This window comes from Castor canadensis, chromosome 12 (assembly GCF_047511655.1).
Source record: "Castor canadensis chromosome 12, mCasCan1.hap1v2, whole genome shotgun sequence".
Classification (NCBI taxonomy): Eukaryota; Metazoa; Chordata; class Mammalia; order Rodentia; family Castoridae; genus Castor; species Castor canadensis.
In genome coordinates this window covers 88,813,297-88,835,141 of record NC_133397.1, presented here as the reverse complement: position 1 = coordinate 88,835,141, position 21,845 = coordinate 88,813,297, and the positions used below count along the sequence as shown (strand labels likewise).

Sequence of the window (21,845 nt, the reverse complement as noted above, 5' to 3'; positions counted from 1 at the left end):
TATGGAGGACCATTCCAGATCACTGAACATTATTTCCTGGGATGTTGAACGTTAATCTGTCACTACCTCAGCAGTCTTCTCAAGAGTTCATCCCTTTCCATCAGAGGTGCAGCAATGGGTTAGGGCTGCAATAGCTTCCCTCCAAGTTAACATAGTAGTCTTAACTTAAGGAACCCATCCCTGAGTCACTCAGGATTCTCTGAGAAGCTCCCAACCTCTTCTTACTTTGGACCATATCCATTATTGGAAAGGGGACTTGAATTCTGATAATTCCTACTTCTCCATTTGGCACTTCCCAAGGCAGGAACGGATTCCTAAGCTCAGTATCATTAGAGATGGGATTGACAGGGTAGATGGTCTGGGGAGAGGTCAAAAAGGAAGAAATGTCTCAAAATGAAAAACCTTCAGGAAAATACAACTTATTAGTCAAATCTTTGTATTCAGAAGCACAGTCTATTATGTTTTTCTAAGGTGGTACTAGTGAAACACATGGAACAGTTCACAGAGGTGCTAGCCCTTCAGCCTTTTGTGACTTCACATAAAGGCTAACCAGGATTTGACATTCATAAATGTACCTGCTTAATCCACATTTAGATAGGAGACAGTTAAATACCAAATTCTCGTTCACTTAAGGTGGTCTCAGGGACTTCCCATTTGGACTCCAATGGTTCTCAGCCGTGCTGCACACCAAAATCACCTGGAAGCCTTCAAAAACTACTGAATGCCCCAGCCAATTGCATCTGCAGAGAGGGGGCCCAAAATCGGTATTATTTATGTGTCCCCGGTGACTGTAACGTACAACCTGCATGCAGACCACTGTGTGTACCTCTTGGAGATCAGTTGCCTAAAAATCATGTGAATGGAAATTCTGTCTAGATAGTTTTGTTTTTGCTCAGTGTCACCAGAAAAGGGGACCTTTAGGAAAAGGCACAGTTGTGCTTCCTCTAAAGACACAATCGTCTGTGTGAGAGGTGCAGGATGCTGAGGGAAAGGATTAAGGCTGCTGGCAAGACACCTTTTGGAAGCAGGAATCAGTCGGGATGTCTGGGGCAGAGTCTGTACATCTCAGGGGCTTGGAGGCTGGAAACTACAGTTTCACAGACCTGACAGAAGTTTCTCACTACAGGGCTCTGATATAATTTCATAAGGACTGGGTATTTCTACCCACTTACCCACCCCTTCATAGAATAGACTAAACTAGAGAATGGTATTATAGTTTAAAGGCCCATTTCCAAAGTACTTCTTGTTAAAAACAGAAGACATGGTTGAGAAATTGGGCCTTTCTAAATTGGATCTCAGCATCTCTACTATACATGTAAGACATTTTTCTGGTCATTATTCCCTAAACAAAACAGTACAACAACTATTTACATAGTTTTCCCATTGCATTAGGTATAATAAGTAAGCTACAGATGGCTTAAACCATACAGGAAGATGTGCATAGATATATGGATATAGGTTCTAAACTAATATTATGCTTTTTTTTTTTTTTTGCAGTACTGAGGAATGAATCCAGGGCTTTGAGCATGCTAAGCAAACCCCCAGCCCTTTTGTTGTCATTTTCATTGGTGTTGCTTTTGATTTAGGCTCTTACTAATTTTGCCCAGGTTGGTCTCCAACTTGTAATCCTCCTGCTTCCACTTCTTGAGTAGCTGGGATTATAGGTGTGTACCACCACACCCAGTTTACTATGCTACTTTAGATAAAGAGTTTTAGCATCCTCAGATTTTTGTGTACTTAAGCCAATCCCTCATAGATACTAAAGGGCAGCTATATTCTCAACAAATTAACTCTTATTTTATATATAATTCTGACATACACTTAAAGATTATACATGATGCTAGTTCTCTTATCTAAAGCATCCCAAGGGAGAAAGCAGCAAAAAGTGAATGTCCCATACAAGTTCCTGAAGCATTCCTCTCCCAAGACTCATGTATAAGATGTCTTCTGTAACTCACTGTGGCCCTTCTCACACTGTATCAAAACTGATGGTTATACCAGCCAACCATTGCCACAAGAATGCAGCTAGTGAACCATCCCCAAACCTGATGGCATAAAGCAATCCTTTACTTTTGCTCACGAGTCTGTGTCAGACAGAGGCTGGATAACCTAGACTGGGCTGAGTAAATCTTGACTCCAAGATGTAGGTGGATTCCAAGTCTGCTCCATGTGTCTCTCATCCTCCTTGGACCACTAAACATCCTGGGAGATGGTCTTCTCATGGAATGGCAAAAATACAAACAGTGGGCACAAAAATCACACAAGGCCATGCTCACGATCTACTCCGTCTTGTCAGCCCACATTCCATTAGCCTCGCAAGTCACAGGGTCAAACCTGCCATCAGGAGGGTGGGAAAAATAATTATTCTGGGAGGGTAAAGAAGTGGGAGAAATCGTGACACCTACCATGCCTGCTCCTTGTCTGGCTCCCCATGGGTTGTGACAACCTTCAGGATAGAGGCTTGGTCTTGTTCCCAGCCCCCATGGCCTCACAGTAACTACTCTCAGAAAGCACCAGGGAAGATTTATTACTGAAAGTCTCCCAGGGACAAGGAAGTGGGAAGTAAATCTGAATAGAACAAAATCTGAACCACCATTCCTCCCACCTCCCCACCACCTGTTTCCTTATGAATGATTCACAGTAAGCCCATATGGCTCTTCATTGTCCAGGGAAGGATTGATACTAAGAACACTGTAGAAGTTCTCCTTCACAAGTAGGGAACCAGAGTCCAAGGGCTCAGAACTACAGTCTCAGCTCCCCCTAGTGGTGGGGAGCCATGGATCTGAGATTTTCCTGTTAGCTCTGTACCTGACCAGAAGCTTTCCCCCCAAAGCTCTTCTTACTTCTACATGGTTCTCTCCTTCACTTGTTTCTGAAGCACAGATGTTTCCTGCAGCTTCACTTCTAATTCCACCCTCAAGTTTGGTAGCATGAAAGTTGTACAAACATCAGCCAAGTTGCTTTGTTCTCTTTAGACACACATCCCTGTGTCATGTCCCCAGTTGTACTGGCCCCTGCCAGACTCACAAACTGTCTAGTAAGGATGTAAAAGAAGTGGGAACTAAATACTCCATGTCTAACCAATACTACATATTTGAATAATAAAATGAAATTCAAGATGCTGATGTAGGTATTATTTTAACAGTAACAGCCACTGTACAAATATTGAACATTTTTTTCTCTCATTTCTCATGTATTGAATATCAGGCCAGTTTTACAAATGATATATTAGAAGATAGCAAAGATTAAAATGCTTGGCCAAGACGTTATAGCTACTAAGCAAGAACTGACCCAAGACTACTGATTCCAAACCCTTGCTCTTCGAAATACACTCTCTGTGGCAGATGCTGCTTGTTTCTTCCCAAGATCAATCTGTCCTCCCCGCTTCCCCAATAATAGAACCTCTGACTCTCAACAGGGCTTATGGCTAACCCTCACAAAGGCCACATTTCCCACCCTCCCTTGTAACTGGGAATAGCCACGTGACAAAATTTTGACTAATATAATGCAAGTGGAAATGCGTGATCTTCCTGGGAAATTCCTTAAATGGAGGCTTGAAGGTCTCCATAACCCCATACAAAGACAAAAGAACCAGCATGTAACAGAGATAGCTGCACGCTTATGTTTATTTCAGTATTGTTTACACTAGCCAAGATTTGGAATCAACCTAAATATCCAACAGTGGATGAATAGATTCTGAAAATGTGGTGAGTACACAATGGAATACTGTTTAGCCACAAGAAATGGATTTTGAACAGTGTTGAAACTATTAAGACTTTGGAGGGTCTCAGAGATGGACTAACTTCATGAAACTCTGCCATTTCCAACAGCATGGGTGGAAGTAGAGGACATCGTGTTAAGCAAATGAGCCAGACACTGTATAATCTCACTCATGTGGAAAATAAAAAATGTTGACTATGTAGAAGTAGAGCATACAATAGTGTTTTCCAGAGATGAGGGAGTGAAGGGTAAGAGGGAAAGGTGGGAAGGGAAACGGGTGGTCAAGTGCAAAGTTACAAGTAGTTAGAAGGGATAAATATGACTATTCTAATTGCCCAAAAAGATGACTATAGTTAACAATAACGTATTGTGTATTCAAGATAACTAGAAGAAATATCTTTAATGTTCTCACCCCAAAGAAATGATGACTATACCAAGCGATAGATATGCTAGTTACCCTGGCTTGCTTATTATGTAAAGTATGCAGGCATCAAGTCATCACACTCTACTTCATTTGTACCTTTTGGTGTCATTTTAAAAAATAGCAACAAACAGTTTCCACCAGTCATCCTCCCTTCTGGCTCAGTGTAGATAAGGTGGCCAGACTGTAGCCACCATTTGGGCCACATGGTATAGAGGACTGGTTGAAAGTAATGAGCAAAGTGAAAGGGGTGTGATCCTCAATGGCTTTGATGCTCTCAGCACCCTATATACTACCTTTAGTCATATGTTCATGTTTCTGTTAATGCAGAGCCAAATCTGTAAAAATGAACTCAGGAGAAGGGCCCTGCCTGGCCTTGTCAAGTACAGTGTACTCACAGCCCCCTTTCTGAAACAACTGTTTCAAATGAACAGTCCTTCATAGTCGACTCTGAAAATCACTTTGACTCAGGACTTATTTTGCAGCCTCTCCTCAGATGAAAGAGGCCCCTACACCAAGGCTCACAAAATGTCTGGGTCAGGTTTACTCTTGGGTTAATCTTGTTTAAAATTACTTCAAATAACAGAGAGTCTCTCCCACTGTGCACTGGAGAAGGAGCTGTGAGGCCAAAAGCTGTGTTCCAGGCATGACTGCCCTGAACACTGGGTCCCAGGATGTCACCCTGGCACAGTAAGAAAACTAAGAGATTTAAGGATTTATGTATGGAAGAGAAAAAAAAAATGAAGATGTAGAGGCAAGGTGGTGTCTTCCTGGTCAAGACTTCCTCCAGATCTGTTTTCTTACCCTTCAAAATCTTCAGAAAACTTATTTAGAAACTCAGTGTGTAAACCAGTAGAGTGACTGTAACATTTTTTTCAGCATAAAATAGGACCTGGCCATGACTTAGGCTTTTCTGGTTAAAGAATTAACTTTAATCTCCCAAAATTAATGAACCAATAAAGAAATGGGCAAGTGAACTAAACAGAACTTTCTCAAAAGAAGAAATTCAAATGGCCAAAAAACACATGAAAAAATGCTCACCATCTCTAGCAATAAAGGAAATGCAAATTAAAACCACACTAAGGTTCTACCTCACCCCTGTTAGAATAGCCATCATTACCAACACCACTAACAACAGGTGTTGGAGAGGATGCGGGGGAAAAAGGAACCCTCTTACACTGCTGGTGGGAATGTAAACTAGTACAACCATGCTGGAAAAAAATTTGGAGGCTACTTAAAAAGCCTAACATTGATCTACCATATGATCCAGCAATACCACTCTTGGGGATATACCCAATAGACTTGACACAGGTTACTCCAGAGGCACCTGCACACCCATGTTTATTGCGGCACTATTCACAATAGCCAAGTTATGGGAACAGCCAAGATGCCCCACTACTGATGAATGGATTAAGAAAATGTGGTATTTATACACAAGGGAATTTTATGCAGCCATGAAGAAGAACAAAATGTTATCATTCGCTGGTAAATGGATGGAATTGGAGAACATCATTCTGAGTGAGCTTAGCCTGGCCCAAAAAACCAAAAATTGTATGTTCTCCCTCATATGCGGACATTAGATCAAGGGCAAACACAACAAGGGGATTGGACTTTAATCACATGATAAAACGAGAACATATAAGGGAGGTATGAAGATAGGTAAGACACCTGAAAAACAAGATAGCATTTGTTGCCCTCAACGCAGAGAAACTAAAGCAGATACCTTAAAGCAACTGAGGCCAATAGGAGAAGGGGACCAGGAACTAGAGAAAAGGTTAGATCAAAAAGAATTAACCTAGAAGGTAACACACACGCACAGGAAATCAATGTGAGTCAACTCCCTGTATAGCTATCCTTATCTCAACCAGCAAAACCCCTTGTTCCTTCCTATTATTGCTTATACTCTCTCTTCAACAAAATTAGAGAGAAGGGCAAAATAGTTTCTGCCGGGTATCGAGGGGGTGGGAGAGTAAGAGAGGGGGTGGGGGAAGGGGGGAGAAATGACCCAAACATTGTATGCACATATGAATAATAAAAAAAAAGAATTAATTTTAAAAGATTTACTGTATCTTATGACTACAAGAGACTTGGGAAATAAAGATGAATGTCATGTGTCATCCAATATAGAAGTTTTGAAGGTAGAATTTGCTAAGTCAAATCACTTCAAGTTTATTTTTTAAAGTCAAATTCATTCATCAAACACATTTAAAAGACTCCTTTCTAAGGCTCTGGGTGTAATGGGAACAAGACAGATGTGGACTCTGCCCTTGGAGTCTGTTGAGAAGACAGACATTAAATTAATACATGTGTAATCAGTATTCAGAAAGGAGAATTAAATTGTGCAAAGAGAACATAGAATAACAGGACTTTAACTAATCTGGAGGCTCACAGCTAAGAGTCTCAGAGATGACTATGAATTTGGACCTTGAACAATGCTGGAACTATTAGGAGTTTAGGGGTTGTTGGAGATGGACTAACATTTTGCCTGATGAGAGAGCCATGAACCTTTGGGGCTTGGGGATAGAGTGGTATGGTATAAGGAGACGTTTAGGTGTCACATTGACAAGGAGCAGACTTGTGATGGTGAATCTTAATTATTAACTTGATTATATTGAGAAATGCCTAGGAGATTAGTAAAAACACACCTCTGGGTGTATCTCTGAGAACATTTTCAGAGACAATTAGACCATGAAGGCTCTGACCTGATGAATGGATTAATCTCTTGATGAGTACTTTGGGAAGTGGTCAAATGTAGGAGGTGGGGCCTTGTTAGAGGAAGTAGGTCATTGGCCTTGCTATTTAATTGTATCCTTAGAGGCTGTACTGTATCTTGCCCTGTCTCCTTCCTATATTCCCTTTCTCTGCTTCCCGGTCACAGTGATGTAAATAGCCTTGCTCTACCACACCCTCCCTTCCATGATGGACTGAGCCCTTTGAAACTGAGAGCCAAAATAAACCCTTCTTCCCTTAAGCTAACACAGAACACTGTCATATATATGATCTGTTATTGCCCAAAATGTCATTATACAGTTCATAATTACATACATATTGTGTAGTTAATTTATATATTAGCTATATATATATATATATATATATATATATATATATAAAGACAAAAGGGAATGCCACCAAACCAAGCCCCCAAAATAACCACTGTTAATGATTTGACATTTCTCTATGGAAATATAGCTTTCTTTTTTATTTTAAACAACTAGATTAGAATATACTCACTGTTCCAAGATTTGCATCACTTAAGGTTATATTATGGACATCTTTTCCTACCAGAAAGTACAGACAACCATCTATTTCTCTACATCATTTATGTTACTCTTATTGTTGATAATATTATGTTGTATCTCTGCAAGATAGAACAGTCAAGAGCCTTACAAAGAGTATATAGTGGAAAGTCAGTTTCCTCCCAAAATGTGCATCCTAGTTCTCCCCTTCTCAAAGGCTACCACACTTAGCAGGTCTTTGTCTTTTGAAATTCCCTAAGCAAATGCTTAGGGAATGTACACAGCAACTGACTGATTCTGTGATATATGTATTTAAGATTGTATACCTAAATGAGAAGAGATTTCCTATTAGTTGTATTTCAATTTCAGATTTCATGCCAAGTGATTGTTGGATGATACAATCTATAACTGAATGATTTTTGTCAGCATTTTAGGTCCTTAAAGTGTAACTGAATGTTCCAAAAGAATCCTTAGAAGTCCCTGAGTGCCCCAGAGCACTGCCTCCCACCCCCTTCACTCATGTCTGATGTCTGACTGTAGGTGTTTGATGTACACCATTAAATCAGGTCTTGGGGGGCACAGGAATATAAATGGACTTGCTACTTTTTTCAGCGGGGGATACTGGGGATTGAACTCAAGTCCTTGACTTACTAGGCAAGCATTCTACCACTTGAGCCATACCCCCAGCTCTGGCCTTGCTTCTTTAATCACAATGTAAGAGTTTACATCTGACCAAGGTTCATGGGCTCATATTCATAATCCTAGGTGTTTAGAAGGTAGAGATCAGCAGGATTGAGGTTTGGGGGCCAGCATGGGCAAAAAATTTCCTGAGAACCCCATCCCAACTAATAAAAACTAGGTGTGGTAGGGCACAACTATCATCCCAGCTACGTGGGAAGCATGAACAGAGCGATTGCAAGCCAGCCATAAATGCAAGACCCTAGCTGAGAAATATCTAAAGCAAAATGGGCTGCGGGAGTGCTCAAGTGGTAGAGTGACTGCCTACGAACACAAGGTACTGAGTTCAAACTCTAATACCACCAAAACAAAGCAAAAAAAAAAAGAGTTTACATCTAATTTCTATATTTATTTTGATGCTTATTTATTTTAATTGGACTATTTTAATCTAAAACCACTTGGGTTAACTTGATTCCCTCAACTTTAAAGTGGTAGGGCCAGAGCCTGGGGAGGTGGGGCTAACTGGATTGGTGGTAGATTGAAAGGGGTTGGGGGAACCCACAAGAACTACCTTGGTGCTGAGATGTTATGAAAGCACTTTCTCTGTAGCACTGGTCGTCTGTAGGCTGCTGGTATGAAAGCAGCTCTACGAACACAGGTGACCGGGAAATCCCCTGCCTTTCTGACAAGCTAACCAAAGAACATAGAGTGATAGGTATTTGGGAGATATAGACAGAAGTAAACCAGATCCAGTCTAGAGAGTCATGGTGTTGGTAGTCTACATGCCGAAAAGGTAGTACTTTGCATCTATAGGTAGCATTTAATTTTGTGTGGAAAATGTCCTCAAAAAATGCACAAAAGTATAGTGCGCAAAGGTTAAAAAAAATAGACATGCTATACAAGAAGGTATCACACAACCAAAGAAACATTACACAATGCTGTAAAACATAATTCTTCCTCAGACAGACACATACCTAGTATAAATATTATATAGCACTCTTTTTCTTTGAGACTGAGCAAATGCCACAGTGCTTCCAGTAAAGGTTAAATGAAACATATTGAATGATTGCCAAAGCAAAAATTACTTTGATACCAGACTATGTCCGTCCAAGCAGCAGAAGCTGACTGGAGCTCCACAGAGTTGTGGAGTGCTAGAGAAACCTCTCCAGCCTCTTCCTTGTATGGGTAATGAGTATGAGTTTGAGGTTGGCCCTCTTCTCCAGATCACACAACCGCAGCTGGTGCGGTGAAAAGAAAGCCCTGCTTCAACAAGGACCTTGTTCTGAGGAATGAAACCCTCAAGTGCTGCCCATCTCCTGCCCATCCCCCACTTCCCCCAACCCCCAGCCAGGGAAATTGTCTTGGTTTCTCTCCCTGGATTTCAGCAAGACAGCTGCTTTACCGATATCTCCGCAAAATGGTTTGAGGCAAGTAAAACCACAAGCACATTGCAGTAACAGTCTTCAGTAATCAGAAACCTCAGAGAAAGACTGAAGCTAAAATTGCTGTAGCGTGGGAAACACAGTCTTTGGCAGGCCCAGAGGAAAAAAATTAATTTGCAGAGACTTGCAAGGAAACACTATTCCCCTGCCCTACTTTATTTTAAATGTGTTTTAAAATCACAGGAAATTTGACATTTCTCCTGGAATCTGAGTTGACCTTCTTACCAGAAGAAATGTCAAGGGAAGCTCATTCCAAGTATGCGAGTTACAACTTTATTCCTTTTTTTTTTTCTGGTCCAGTTACCATGTTTCACCCCCTCCAGTGTAAGAAAACAAAGGGATAGGATGAAAAGCAGGAGAGGCCATAAGAAAATAACAAATATGTGTGGAGAGCCAAGGAAAGGAGAAAGATGCAGGTGGTAGGGAGAGCTCAGGACACAGCATGGAGCAGACGACATCACAAACCCCCGTAGCATCTCCGTGCTGCTTGTATGAGGCCCAGGTAATCAGTCACCTGCCTTTGAACCCCAGGCCTCTGCCTCCTGGCCCTGGCAATACAGGTGGCCTAAGACTATACAGGTGTTTACACCACCTTTTAATTTAATTTTCAAAAGGTACAAACAGAATGCAAAGTTGAAAGAATGGTATGACCAGCATCAATTTATATTTCACATTTCACCTAAATTCATTAATTGTTAACATTTTCTGCATTTGTTGGGTTTTCCTCCAGTACCAGAATTGAACTCAGGGTCTCACACTTGCTAGGCAAGAGTTCTACTACTTGAACCATGCCCCGAGCCCTCTTGCCTATAGTTCACTTTTCAGATAGGGTGTCATACTTCTTCCCAGGCTATGTCAGACTCTATCATCCTTCATCAGCCTCTTGAGTAGCTGGGAACACAGGCATGTGCCACAGCACCCTGCTTCTCTCTCTCTCTCTCTCTCTCTCTCTCTCTCTCTCTCCATATAGAAAAGATATTTTATACATCTACTATATACATATTTATACATATGTACATGTGTACACATGAAAGTTGTACACATCATTAAATTAAACTGTACTCCTAAATCCTTCAGAATAAGTGTACGAATACATTTTTAACAGATGGAGAACAAATAAGTAAATGATAGCCCCAGAAATGAATCATTAAGCATTTAAAAGAAGTAAAAAGCTTATTCCATAGTCTATTTGAATGCATAGGACTGAATTCACCCAGGAGATTAAGCTTTTCTTGCTTTCCTTGCCTTGTTCCCAGAAGGTTTTAGGCAACTGCCCCAGCTCTGAGTCAAGCAGAACAGTCATTTAAAGAACCAAAATGAAGAGGGGAGGTGTTGAATGTTAATCAGATCAATTACCTCTCCAGCCTTACACCCAATCACTTAGTCATATCCAGAGTGGAAATGAACTCCTAAACCCCACACGTTCCATGCAGGTCATATAAAGCCTTCAGAAACCCATGAGAAAATAAATACATCAAAATGAACTAAACCTCAAGAAATCACAGAACTTTAAGATGGTGAGGGATAGGGAAGATCCTATGAGTTCAGATACAGAGAAATACATGCCCAGGTTTGCAGCAGCTTTTGTTGAAAAGTGACCTGGATTGAAGCAGAACACTTGATGGGTTGTCCACACGTTATCTTTTGTTTTATAGAAAAGAGAACAGCTAGGTTTTGCCCCCAGAATTAAGACAATTCTGCACAGTGTTCTATTTCTGTCCACACCATCATATCAGAATGACAGCTGGCATTTCCTTGACCAGGGTCCCCCATTTCCTGGGGAAGCCTGGAAAAACCAAATTTCTGGAAGCTGTGGCCTAGGAAGATCCCTCCTCTCAGAACCACACTGGGCCACACTGGGCTACACTTCAACAGGGTAAACCTGGAGACACTAAGCTATAGTTCCACAATCCATTTTTCTTTGTTCTTTCTGTTCACAAATATCCCTTCTCATTAAACATGCCCTCTCCCTGTGGAACATTCTGACTTTGACCTACTTCTGTCCCAACAACAATGAAGAGACACTCCCTGTAAATCAGCCAGACTCATTGGCCACTCATTCAAATCTTTTATTTATACTTCCACTCCTAGTAAGCCTGGGTGATTCAGGGCCCTATGCAAGCAGGACCATCAGCCAAAGCTTTCCTGTCCTTCTTCCTGCCTTGGGCCCTCCCCCAGGCTGACACACACAGGAACCACCCTCTGGCCCAGAAGAGCCACTATCTCTGCCAGAAGGATGGATGAGGAAGCTCTGCCCACGAGGTCCTAGGCATCCACAGGGCAAATTCCCCGGTTTCAATTTCTCACAGCCTGCGATTATGTAGGAGGGGCTTGTTCTCTGATAACTCCAGGAAATACCATTCATGAGTCTGTAGAGCATGGCGTCCCCACTATAAACATGGAACAGTAGAAATAGACTTAGCTGCACCAAGCAACCTGCCCAAGGCCACACAGCTAACCGGATGATAAAGTGAGACCTTGATGGCCTAGGCAATCCTCAGTCTCAGTATCCACTCTCTACCCTGTAAAAGCACCAAAATCTAGAGTTAGAAGGGGCTCCAGAAGCCATGAGGTTCAGCTGCCCCCCTAAATAGTCTTCCCAGAATCCACTGTAGATGGAAAAGCTTACCCCTTACAAGATGGCTGCCTCCCTTCTTGGGAAGGATCCATGATCTGAAACTTCTGTCATTTCAGAGCCCAAATTTGCCTTGCTTTAAACTCCATTCACTGGTCAGGTTTTGCCATCTGAAAAGCTCAGAAGAGGACTGTCTTCACCTTCCAATAGTCCTTAGGAAGTCTACACAGAAGACTCCTGTTGAAATCACATGTAGAGAGCAAATGCAAACCCTGGCTTCTATCCATGCCACCTTCCCATTACCTATAGGAGGCTCAGTCTCCTCATCTGTAAAATGGATACATCCTGGTGGCTATTTCAGGATTAGACAACATAATATATAGACCTCCGCACAGAGGTTGGAAAGAGAAAGTGTTCATATTTTACAGAAGCAGACCTAGGTACTTGAGGAGGACCCCAGAGCCTGGATCAAGGACATGTGGCTGGCAGAACTGGGTGATAAGTGAGAGGGTTCACTGTCTGCATTCTGCCTATACTTTCTGCTTTAAGTTCATCCATAGCCTGAGAACTTTCTGGTATCATAGTCAGTACTTTATTTAATATCAGTTACTGTACTAGAAATGTGTACAATGTTGCCTAATGAACTCATAAGTCTAAATGATAGAAATATGTTTAACATATAAGTGCACAGTCCTAAATACACACACAGAGGTACACACATAGATTTGTAAGGCCAGCCAGGAGCTCTGTGGTTTCTGATGCTTTTATTCAGACTGATGTCTTAGTGATAAATTCCTTAAAACAACAGAACTGGAGGTGGAACAAGGCTCTTTCGTGTCTTTGCTCTGCATTTACTAACTATGTCATCTTAGGCAACCACAGAATCACTTACGCAATCTAGGTCAGCTTCTCCACGTCTAAATACAAAAAGGCTGAGCAGGTCAGAGCCCCCTTCCAGACATAAAACCCTGTTTTTTTTTTTTTGTCAATCTGGATTTGAGCATAGGTCTTAGTCCTGGCTATGGCTTCAATTTTGAAAGCATTAAGTTAGGGGGCTTAATCAGACAAGCACTGAACCAAGGCAGCTCACTTAAGCTAAAGTTCCCATAACCAGCAAAGGGCAGAGCCAACACTCAGGTCTGGGAAGTTCTCCTGGGCATTGAGCCCAGGAGCTCCAGCTCTGTTGAATGAGTGCCTGGTAATGGCCATTAGTAACTAGGCTCTGCTGGCCTTCGTACTGAGGGGCGCTTGCTCACAGATGCAAACATTCCAAACCAAATGTTGCCTTCAACTTCTTGTAACCTGAGTGCAGGAAACAACGCAAATATTTGAATATCAATCATCCAGAAAGCTTGCTCATCTAAGATATAACACAGAAGAACCAAGGACAGAAAGATCCAGACAGCTAAAAGAAAGCCAACAGGATCACTACCCGAGAGTGTGGCTTTTTTTTTTTTACTCACAATAGCAGCTTGGAAGCCATCCTCCAGATGTCCTTTCTCTTATTTATATGAGCGTAGCTAGTTTTTCAGAGTAGTGAGTTATATTTTCCACAGATAGCCACAGCCATATATCTCATCCCACAGTCTTCTACAATGTTACAATCCCAATATGCCATCAAGGGGTGGAGTCCAACTCACCTCTCTTGAATGTGGGCCAGCCTGTCACTGGCATTTGACTGATAGAATGCAGAAGCAATATCATTGGGAACTCTGAAGCTACGTCAGAAAAATCCACATAGATCCTTCCCAGTTTCCTTGGGAGTCTTGCTCTGTAGAAAGCCAGTCACCGTGGAAACAGTCCAACTATCCCAAGATCACCTTGCTAGGGAGGCCATGCATAAGCGGTCTGGTTAAGCTATCAGCAGCCTCCCAGGAATCACCTCAAAGGTATCAGCCATATGAATGATATCATCTTAGATGTGCCAGACCAGTCCACTCATCATCTGAGAACAAATGTTTGAACTCAATCAAACCACATGGCAAAGAATTACCTAGCTCCTCTCAAATTCATGGTCTACAGAATGTGTGAATTATAATAAAATGGTTGTTATTTCAAGCTGCTATGTTTTGGGGTAGTTTTTCATTCGGCAATAGATAAACAGAATGTTTAATCAAAAGCAAGTTTAGGGAACCATGGGTGAAGCTCAGTAATGGATCATGTACTTGGCATGCTGGAGGCCCTGGGTCTGATTCTCAGAAGAATGAAGGACAAAGAGGGGAGGGAGGGAGAGGGAGAGGGAGAGAGGAAGAAGGAGGAGGAGAAGAAGAAGTGGTGGGGAAGAGGGAGGAGGGAGAGAAGGAAGATAAATTAGAGGTATCAAACTAGAAAGATGGAGAGGCGGAGAGGGCTCGTAGAAGAAAGTACACACTGAGAACTAAGGCAGCTGATTGTCCAATAAAAAGGAGACAGGACATTCATTGAGACACATGCAAGAACCAAAGTGTACAGTCATCTTGGGCCTTGAAGAACAGACACCAATGTCCCCATCTGTGTTACTATGCCCTGCCAAAGGCATTAGGATGATACAGCACAAAACAGCTGAGGTTCTAATGACCATGAATCATAAAGAACAGTTCAAATTTTGTTCAAGACCATCTTTCTCTAAGACGGAACAATCATGATATATTTGATGAAGGTAATATTGTATTTATCTACCAGCATGTTTATCTTTTTGGTATTCCAAACTATTCTGCTACAACGGCCCCAAGAAAGGGAGAGCACAAAGCCCAGCTCCGTAAAGGAGGGAAGGAAATAGATAAGGCATAGATGAAATTTCTTCCTGATAGAAAGAAGAAGAAGAAAGGCCCTTGGAGTTCAGGGAAAGTAGGGAAGCTACAAGAGGAAGCAGATAGATAGTTGAATTTCTTAATCTGAGTTTAAGACCTGAAAGCAAACAGATATGAGATTTTAAAGGGGATGGGGGCAGGGAGGCTGAAAGCAGAAGAAATTTTGCTCCACTTCTACATTGGGTCTCTACAGGAATCCCACCTCAATAAGGTCAGGAGCCCTTGCTAAGATTTGGAGTGGTAGGGAAGAATGGGAATGAAGGTGTGGCATGTTGGTAGATTTTGTTTTCTGTGGGTCTCAATATTAGGTCAATGGAGAGAGATCCAGAGCTTCCCCTGAACTTCCAGTGGAGATGGCCGGTGAACTGAGGCTTGGGCTGAGGTGGGACTGCCAGGAGGAAGGCAAGCTGACCTAGAGATGCGGCTACAGGGTACTCAGCCAGGAATAAGCAGTGTGACCAGATGAAGAAACATGGTCTTAGCTGTTGGTAAATATCCACTTTGCCAAGGCCCTGAGCTCCCTACTCTCTGCTACCTTAGCTTTTCCCCAAAGGTCCTCATGGTCCAGCAATGGATACTGCAGTTTCCATTCTGATTGGTTGGTGCTGGTAACTCACTAGTTGCTAAATATTTTGAACATCACCTGAACTAGGGAAGACACATGATCATGGCCAAACACAGAGGACCTGTGGAGCTAGTGGAAGGCACAGAAAGGACAAGTCAACCAGAAGATTGGCTCTGACACACCTTAGGATTTTCCCATGGGCTTTTCTTAATCATGAACCCTACTGGAGTCACTTCTTGACTAAGCAGGTGTAGGGACATCTCTGTGAAAGCCAGTGAAGACCTCCAGATCAGCAGATAAGCACCAGCCACATTCCCCACCATTCTCAGGGAATACATCTTCTTGGCTCCTAGAAGGTACCAATGACAAATGAGCACTGAGCATCTAGCCAAAAGAAACTGGATGAATCCAAGAGGGGAAAATTTGAGCCAACTGAGATAGAGATAGCATGTAGTGGCAGAAAGTTCCTTAACAGAAAGAGGCCTCAAGAAGCCAAATGAGATTCTTCCTAGAAAAGTTGATAATGGTACATTTGAGGGACAATGATTTGTGGTGAGTATATGTTTTCACCATGCAATATCTACTTTAGAAGTATTTTCTTCCAAAATTGTTAAGATTTCATACAGGCAGGATTTTCATTTTATTCTTTGAAAGATTATCTCCTATTCTCAGGAAAAATATGCCCAGATACAGAAGAGGTTGTTCTGAGGCCACCAAGGACAGCAGCTATCATGAGCTCTGCACTCAGAGTACCATGAGAAAGATAAAAGTGAGAGAGAGAGAGAAAGGAGGAAGGGAGGGGAGAGAGAGAGAGAGAGAGAGAGAGAGAGAGAGAGAGAGAGAGAGAGAGAGAGAGAGAGAGAGAAAGAAAGAAAGAAAGAAAGAAAGAAAGAAAGAAAGAAAGAAGGAAGGAAGGAAGGAAGGAAGGAAGGAAGGAAGGAAGGAAGGAAGGAAGGAAGGAAGGAAGGAAGGAAGGAAGGAAAGAAAGAAAGAAAGAAAAGAGAAGCCCAGTAAGTTTTTATCTGTTTTTATCTGTACTGTGTGGGAAGATTCCTTGCTGTAAGAAAACCCAATCTTTGACCTAAAGACAGCCCAGATTCCCTGGGTTTTCCACATACTGCAAAAGTCCCCCCTAGGAATCCTTTGGCCGTACCCTAGGACTGTGGGTAAGTATTCTTTCCCCACACTCAACCCTCTGGCTTCTCACAGCTTTCAGATGCCCCTCCAGCTTGTTCCTGGTGTTGAGAACAGCACTATGACGCATGTGATCTGAAATCCTTTACCCTTCCCTGCCAGTCCAGCTGACCTCACTAAGGAAGGCAATGTGGCAGCCACAGTATACCCATGTTCACCAATGCCTGCTATTTTTTACTTTGGAGTACAACAATTGTTTCTTTTCTGCAACCTTGAAGTTGGGCATTTCACATCACAGGCCTACCCATTTCAAAACTGGTGTTCAATCCAGCCCTCTCTTCTCTGGCCATAGTGAACCTGAGCCCTTCCGTATTGATGCCATGTAGCACAGTCATGCCGTCCTGACATGCCAAGGTCTACTCCCATCTACTGGTCCACCCATTTGCCCCTGCTATGTCTGACTCAGTATTGTGGATGAGTGGGGGGCCTGAGGACTTGCATCTCTAACAAGTTGCCAAGTGATGCTGAAGCTGCTAGTCCAGGGACCACACTTTGAGAACCACTTTCTTAGGAAATACGAGAAAGTTTCATGTCCAGTGGTTAGTCTGTGAGGAAGTTATCCCCCCACCCCAGCACTCCCGTCAAAACTATGCACCCAGCAGATGGTCTCTGAAAATACTGTTTGGGACATGGATCCTTAAATGGCTATGATGAGCTACCATAGTGTGACATACTTGACCAATGATAATATTGCATGAGCAAGAACTCAACGGAACTGTTGTAGTTGTCACTGCATTGTAACTTGGGTTGGTATGTGCAGCAATCAAGAGAAGAATTTGTTTTCCACTTCTGTGTAAATGGTGACTGCACACTCAGCAGCTTAGCCCCATTTGCCTTAGGTCTCATGCCGGGCTCAGCTTAGATGGAGTTTCTGCCCAAACCCCCACAAGACTGAAGTCAGGGTGTCCATTGAGCTGCATTTTTTTCCTTGAGCTTGGGGTCCTGTTCCAAGTCCACATGATTGTTGTAATTGGAGGACTTTCTTACTAACTGTCCACTGGGGGCAGGCACAGGACCCAGTAGACCATGCGGTGCTGCCCCATGACTCTCTCCACAACAGGATAATCTGTTTCTCCAAGTCCAAAAGAACAACATCTGCTATGGCTTCAAAGTTCTCTGGCCCCTTGACTCTGACCTCTAGACTCTCTTATAAAGAGCCAGGCTACTTATGTCAATCCCACCCAGTGTGCTCTTCCTTTGAATTAACTTCCAGGCAACTGATTGAGAATCTAAATTACATCCAAAAATACCTTCACCCTTACCATATAAGGTAATCAAGGCCACAGCTATGATAGTCTATCTATTCACACATCCCAGCCTCACTCAAGGGGAAGTGATGTACAAGTGTATGAATCAGTGGGAGTCATCCTAGAAATCTGCCTACCACACATATTTAAGAAAACATTTGAATGACTATTAGCTCCATAAAACTTAAAATCTACCAATGCTTTAAATTAACTTCCTCCTTGCTCTCAAATAAGAAGACCTAAAGACTTGTTGTTCAAAGTATGGTCTGTGGACGAGCAATATGAACAATGACTATAAGAAATACAGATTCTACAGTCCTACCTTAGGAATAACAATAAAACCTAAGGAATAAGAATAATCTGCATATTAACAAGACTCCCAGGGAATGCAAAGAAGCAGTGATCTCAAAAGGCCCCTGTCCCCAAATAACTCCTCACATGAAACCTGGACATGAAAGCTTCTCTTATCTCGTAAGGACCTGATTCTCAAAAGCTGGTCACCAAACAGTCCCAGAATCACCTGGGATCTTTAAATTAGAGATGCAAGTCCTCAGCCCCTACCCACACTACTGAATCAGAAAATCTGGGTGAGTCCAGCAATCTTTGCTTAATAAAACGGCCAGGCGATTGTGATGCAGACTTAAGGTTGAGGACTATTGACCACAGTCATTATCATGAAGTGTCCCCACATGGAAAGCAGGTGATAGTAACATAAAAAAAGCACTATGAAGCCGGGCGTTGTGGCTCGTGACTGTAATTCTAGCTACTTGAGAGACTGAGATTGGTGGGATTGCAGTTCATAGCCAGCCCTGCTTAAAAAATAAATAAATAAAAGTTGCTGAGATCCCCATCTCAACTGAAGAAACCAATACACTGGGTGTATTGGTACATATCTGTCATTCCAGTGATGACAGGAAGCTTAAAATCACTGCAGGTCACACAGGCCTGGGCAAAAAGCAAGACCTTATCTCCAAAATAACCAGAGGAAAAAATGGCTAGAGGCATGTATGTATGTCTCAAGAAGTAGAGCACCAGCCTATCTAACAAGCATGAAACCCTGAGTTCAAACCACACAACATCCCCCCCCCCGAAAAAAAAACCATGAATCTGCACTATTTGCACCACTCTGGCTGTGTCCTTACTATAGGCTGACTCCACTATCCTGGGGTGTGGAAGGATCAGGCTCCATGTGGGTTTTGGCTCGCTTGGTTTTAGTTATCAAACAGTTGGACATTGGAGGTTGAGTGGGGAGGGGTCTCTGAGGGAAAGGCCTGCTAGCAGGAAGCGGAAAGGGGCTCCCAGGCCAACTGACAACACATGGCAGAAGTTAAGCTTCATTCTTGCCTCTTAGCTAAGACTAAAGCTAATACCAAAGTAGCTATCAAATGGAAAAGAACACAATGCAAATGAAGCAGGTTTTAGATGAGGTTTGTAGGAAGATACCCCTTTTTGCCTGCACATGTGGGAACATCACACTGCGCTGGGCAAGCAAACTCACCACAGACCTCTTGGGAAGGCAGAACTGGGCAAAATGAGCTCGGTGGGAGTGGGAAGGAGCAGAGAGAAAGAAGTCAGCAGCAGCCCACTGCAGACAGGGAGCAAGAAGAGAGGGACTGGGGAGGGGCAGGTCACTCTGATGCCTCAGTTTACTCAAGAGGAAACTGAGAGACGATTTTGACTAAGATCATACCATGTTAGGACACAGAGCTGGGGGCCAAGGGTAGAGGAGTCCTGAGAATCTGGGAGCCAAAGAGGAGGAAAGACCTCCAAAAGAGAATGAGATTCAAGAGAGGGGACTTCAAATAGTAAGAGCAAACATTCATGCAGTACCTCTTTGTGCCAAGCACTATTTTAAGTGCTTTACATTATTTGGGTTCATGGACTGTGATGACCACTACTTACAGATGGGGAAACAGGCAAAGCTGGACTTTGAACCCAGGGGCACACACTTGACCAGTTTAGTCCACTACTTGTTCTCACAGACAAGCATAGCTCGGTGCTCAGCCAACACTGAGTATTCCCAAGTATTAAAAAAGTTACATTTACTTTCACAAACCAAATATCGCACACCAGAAACGTCCCCATGGGCCTTCCAAGGGAGAAAGACTCCGCATTGCAGGTACGTCTCACAAGCACAGCTTCTCCCCAGGTGGAAGCCCATCCATTTCCTTGAGTTGGACAGCACAGTATTTTCACCTTCGCCTCGAATCATAGGTGGTCCTGAGAAACACTCTGATCCAGGCCCTTTTTTGACAGAGAAACTGAAACCCAGAAAGGTCAAGGAATGCTTAAGGTCACTTTCACACAGGTAAAGAAGGTCACCCAGATGAGAAACCTAAGTTAGGAGAAACAAGGAGGGTTTCCTAAAGTTCAATCAGAAAGGGATCCAGAGGTTCAGTTTTGACACTCTCTCTCTCTCTCTCTCTGACTTTCTCTCTCTCTCTGTCTCTCTCTCTCTCTCTCTCTCTCTCTCTGATTCCCTCCCTCTCTTTCCACCTCCCCGCCCCCTTCAAAGTCTCTTACCTGCAGCTCTGCATTCTTGCACCTTGTCCCTTCTTGCCTGGGGAAGGCTGCCAGGCCAGACTTTCACCTTCAGTGGATGCTCAGCAGTCCCAACTGGAATTTATACCCTTTTGTGTGCTGAGATTTCCTAACTGGGCTGTGTCACCCACTCCCACTGGGTGGTGGTGGACACACCTTTTTCCTTCCCACTGGGCAGCACCCCCAGCCCACGGTGCTGTATATGTACGTGATCACCAGATGGGGAAGTGGCCTAGGAAACTCTGCGTAAGTTTCCCTATTTTTTTGTGACTCGCTGGAAATTACGTACTTCCAGTTGAGAGGTGGTTTTAAAGTGATGTTGGTTGGTTGGATGTTAGTTTACAACCCAACCATGGCTCCAGTAAAGAGAAAAGGAGGCCTTTAACCAGTAGGATCGATGTTCCCCACTCCCACCCCCAAGGAACCCTCTGGGATCTGAAAAAGGCTAAGCTTATGTTTTGTTTCATTTTGTTTTCAGTCTTATATGATTACTCATTGTTAGGTGATAGAAGGGGCTGATTTTCTAATGCTTTCTTCCAGTTTGTGGAATTTGCCTAACCAAGCAGTTGCTATTCTAACAGTAGAAATTTGGCACTAAACCACACCTGCATAAAACCAAAGTCTCTTCAACTCGCTAACAGTACCAAAAGTGTTGTTGCTTGTTCCTCTGAGTCTCCTCCGTGGAGTGAGAAAGAAGACAGAGCCCAGGAAAGATGAGTCTGACCTGAAGCAGGAGGTCAAAGTCACCCAGGTTCCCTGCAGGCCACACCAGGCACAGGACCAACTTCCATCATGTCTCTCAGCAAAACCGTCTCACTGACTCAAATCCACTTTGACCACCCTGCAAGATTTCAAAGACCTCAGGATCCAGAGCCCTCCTTGCTATGAACAGTCAGCCAAGTGGGAGAGGATAAGCCCTTGGTCATGGCCTCCCCAGAAAGGAAGTGTCAGGGCTGACCCCTCCAGACCTCCCAATGCCGCACAGTATCCACAGTCTCCTGAACCCCTGCCAAATGCTGACCAATGTCACAGAGTTTAGAAAGAGGTATGATTTGGATACCCCCTGTTGGTGAATGAAAAAGAACACTTTTCACAACATACTTTAAACTCCATGTCACTAACCTTGACGACATGTCCTACCTGATCTATTCAGATCCTCATGGTCTTATAGGTAAAAAGGAAGGTACAGAATTTCAAACCCAGAACAAAAGTTTTGAAACCAAAGGGCTCTCAGCTTTAGTTTTATTCTTTGCTAACAAGTAAGGCAGCTTTTGAATGCCCAAACTCAGGCTGAGTAAATAATATCAGAAGAATAAAATTTGAGGCTAGATGGAAACTCAGACAAAAATCAAGTCCATCCTCTGGTTTAAAAAAAGCAAACTGCTGAGTGCCAGTGGCTCACGCCTGTAATTCTAGCTACTCAGGAGGCAGAGACTA

The 21,845-nt window shown here is 43.0% G+C and overlaps 1 protein-coding gene across 1 annotated transcript in view; it reads right to left on the bottom strand.

Annotated features, from left to right (window-relative positions):
- Nucleotides 1–20,616, bottom strand: part of Il1r2 (interleukin 1 receptor type 2) — a 40,028-nt gene extending 19,412 nt beyond the window's left edge. The window contains exons 1-2 of the mRNA XM_020157400.2: nucleotides 20,391–20,616; nucleotides 2,071–2,334 (exon numbers count right to left, since the gene is read on the bottom strand). Of these exons, the coding sequence (XP_020012989.1) occupies nucleotides 2,071–2,270 (200 nt within the window). The 5' untranslated portion in view covers nucleotides 2,271–2,334; nucleotides 20,391–20,616. The remainder of the gene's footprint in view (nucleotides 1–2,070; nucleotides 2,335–20,390) is intronic.
- Nucleotides 20,617–21,845: the final 1,229 nt, after the last annotated feature.